This window comes from Elephantulus edwardii, unplaced genomic scaffold (assembly GCF_000299155.1).
Source record: "Elephantulus edwardii isolate Elephantulus edwardi_28Jun2011 unplaced genomic scaffold, EleEdw1.0 scaffold00004, whole genome shotgun sequence".
NCBI lineage: Eukaryota > Metazoa > Chordata > Mammalia > Macroscelidea > Macroscelididae > Elephantulus > Elephantulus edwardii.
Genome location: NW_006399754.1, coordinates 17,348,027 through 17,350,574, shown reverse-complemented (window position 1 = coordinate 17,350,574; position 2,548 = coordinate 17,348,027). Strand labels below are relative to the sequence as shown.

Genomic DNA, 2,548 nt, shown 5'->3' with positions numbered 1-2,548 from the left:
GTGGGAGCTGGGGTGACGGGGGTGGGAGAGGGAGCGCGGAAAACTCTGCAGGTCCCCCCCCTTTTGGAATTCTCCGAGATGCCCTCTCACTTATTTTCCAAAATTAAAATGCCTTAGAATATCAAACTTTGCTCAAGTTGAAACTATCTGGGTCTGGAAAATCAAGCCCACACATTTCTTCTACCTCAACTTTAATGTCCTTTGTACGAGAGAATAAATCCCTCCCGTAGAGGCCAAAAGTTGTATCATGTCCTTAGAACCAGTGATAGCACTCGCAATGGGAAAAAAGACCAAAACCAAAACAAAACCCCAAACCCTTAAGATGTAAATAAAGAACCCCTCAAAGACACCTGAGCAAATGACATTGATTTAAGTGACGGGGCACTCCTTCTAACAAGATAAAGTGGTCAGGCAACTTTCCCCTCTTACAATGTTTCTGGAAACTGGTGAAACGCTTTGAAAGGTCTAGATGTTTTCAATGAGCTCTGTTCCACTGGTTCATGAATGCCTTTTTTTTTTTTTTTAAGATAATACAACTACTTGCTTTTTTTTTTTATCTTCTTTCCTATTCACGATTAAAAATGTGATAAATCAGGGTTTTGGCTCTGAATAACAATGGTTTGATTTAGATTTCCTAGTAAATCTATTCAAAAGTGAAACAAAGGCTGCCTTTGCAGGATCCCTTACACTTCACCTGGACCAGCCCCATAAGGGCAATTCAGATAAAAATCTTGTTAGGAACTCAACAAGAAATAGAGGATTTTTCTCTTTTCCCTGGTTCAGGCTTTATTTAAACTCTTTGTTCAAAAAAATGAACAGAGTGATAGTCGGATTCTAATTTACAGATATAGTTTAAACGTCTAATATTAAATTAAAAGATCACACAAGAAAAACATTTACACATAAAAGTTAAAACCAATACTTAAAACTTTTTAAAACTTTATATTACATAAAGCCAAAAATGAAACTAAATACATGTTAGCCAACTTCATTCACAAACATTAGTCAAAATATATACATTTTAAAAGAAACAAAAAAGCTATAATTGAAGGCTTTTTCTAAACTGTGTTTTTATAAAAATTTGCAAATGAATTGCAGGTGATTGAAAAAAATAAGCTAATGGAGAGGAAACTCCAAAAAGCATTTAAATGGTAGCATTTAGGGGAGAAACGCTGATTTAAAAAAAAACAACACCCTGGACATCTGTCAAAACAAAATTTTCACCCTTCTGGGTTTGCTAAATAATAAATATATAATTACCACTCAGACAAAAAGTCTGATATAGTCTTAGGTGAAATTGCGATTCTGATTAGTCCCGCAATTTTATTTTTAAGAGTTAATTTTGACGTTTGCTCAAAATGCTCGAGTCTAAAACCGACTCCTATTTAGGGCAACGCAAATAACACATTCTAAAAAGACTCAACTGTTTGCACTGACAAATACACATTTACAATCTGAAAGTGAACTCGCATAGGAGAAGATAAGAGCCGTTCCTTTCCCCCTGTTTTGTTGTAAACAGTGTCAGAAATCCAAGAGGGGACTCAGTGAATCCTAGCTTTTGGTTATTGTTTTGTTTTTTTTTAAGGGAGAAAAGCCAGTTCTCATTTTTTTTTTTTTTTGCATTTTACGTATTTGCGTTTCTGACTCTCCAGAAAGTTTTTGCTCTGATTTGCATATGGTATGATTAAAAAAAAAAGGAAACCGTAATTATGTCACATAGGAAGGCCAGATAGGAGCCGGTCACTCTGGTCAAGAATGCATCCGGTCTGGGGGTTCTGCTTGAGAGAACAGATTTTAAAGTTCAAATAGTACAAAAGGGAGCCGAGGCTGCTGAGCGCCACCCCGCTCCGAGAAATAAATGACACAAACCAACTTTTCCTCTGTGCCAGCAAATGCAAAATCTGACACTGGAACAGAGTGCATGCAACACAGACAGCGGAGGGCGGGGTGTAAAAAAAAAAAAAGGAAAGCTAATGAGGAAATGAAAACAAACCCGACAATAAAAACATCCAACAACAACAAAACTAAAAAGCCCAACGTGTCAAAAAGTTACTCTTCAATCTCTGCGGGCGAAAACGCAACAGGTTGCCAAGGGGGAAGCCGCTACCGACCGCAGCCGCATACAACCGGCCTCTTGCAAAGTTTGCTGCTGGAGCGCCAGTCTGCAATGATCCTGGGGAGGCACACGCACCCTCGCCCGCGCACGCGCGCAACTCGCCTGCCCAGGCTCCTATACACGTATGTACATCCGCGCGGGCCCCCTGCGCCTAGGGCGCGCGCGCAGGGCGCGGGAGAGCTCGTACCTCCAGCAGCGTGCGCAGAGCCCCAGCGGTCCTCGCCGCGCCGCCCCGCGGGGTCATAGCGCGGCGGCGTAGGCCGCGGGGTAGGGGTCCAGCTGGGGCTTGCCCATACCCGGCAGCAGGATGTAGGCGAGCGGCGGCTGCAGCCCCGGGCTGGGCCACGCGCTGCAGTTGCACGGGATCATGTAGCCCGGGTTGCCCGGACTGGGGTGCGAGTGTGTGTGCCCCCCGGCGGCCGCCGCGGCCGC

General features: G+C 43.3%; 1 protein-coding gene across 1 annotated transcript in view; it reads right to left on the bottom strand.

Moving 5' to 3' along the window:
* Positions 1–2,356: 2,356 nt before the first annotated feature.
* Positions 2,357–2,548, bottom strand: part of SOX21 (SRY (sex determining region Y)-box 21) — an 839-nt gene continuing 647 nt past the window's right edge. The window contains exon 2 of the mRNA XM_006879627.1: positions 2,357–2,548. Within this exon, the coding sequence (XP_006879689.1) occupies positions 2,357–2,548 (192 nt within the window).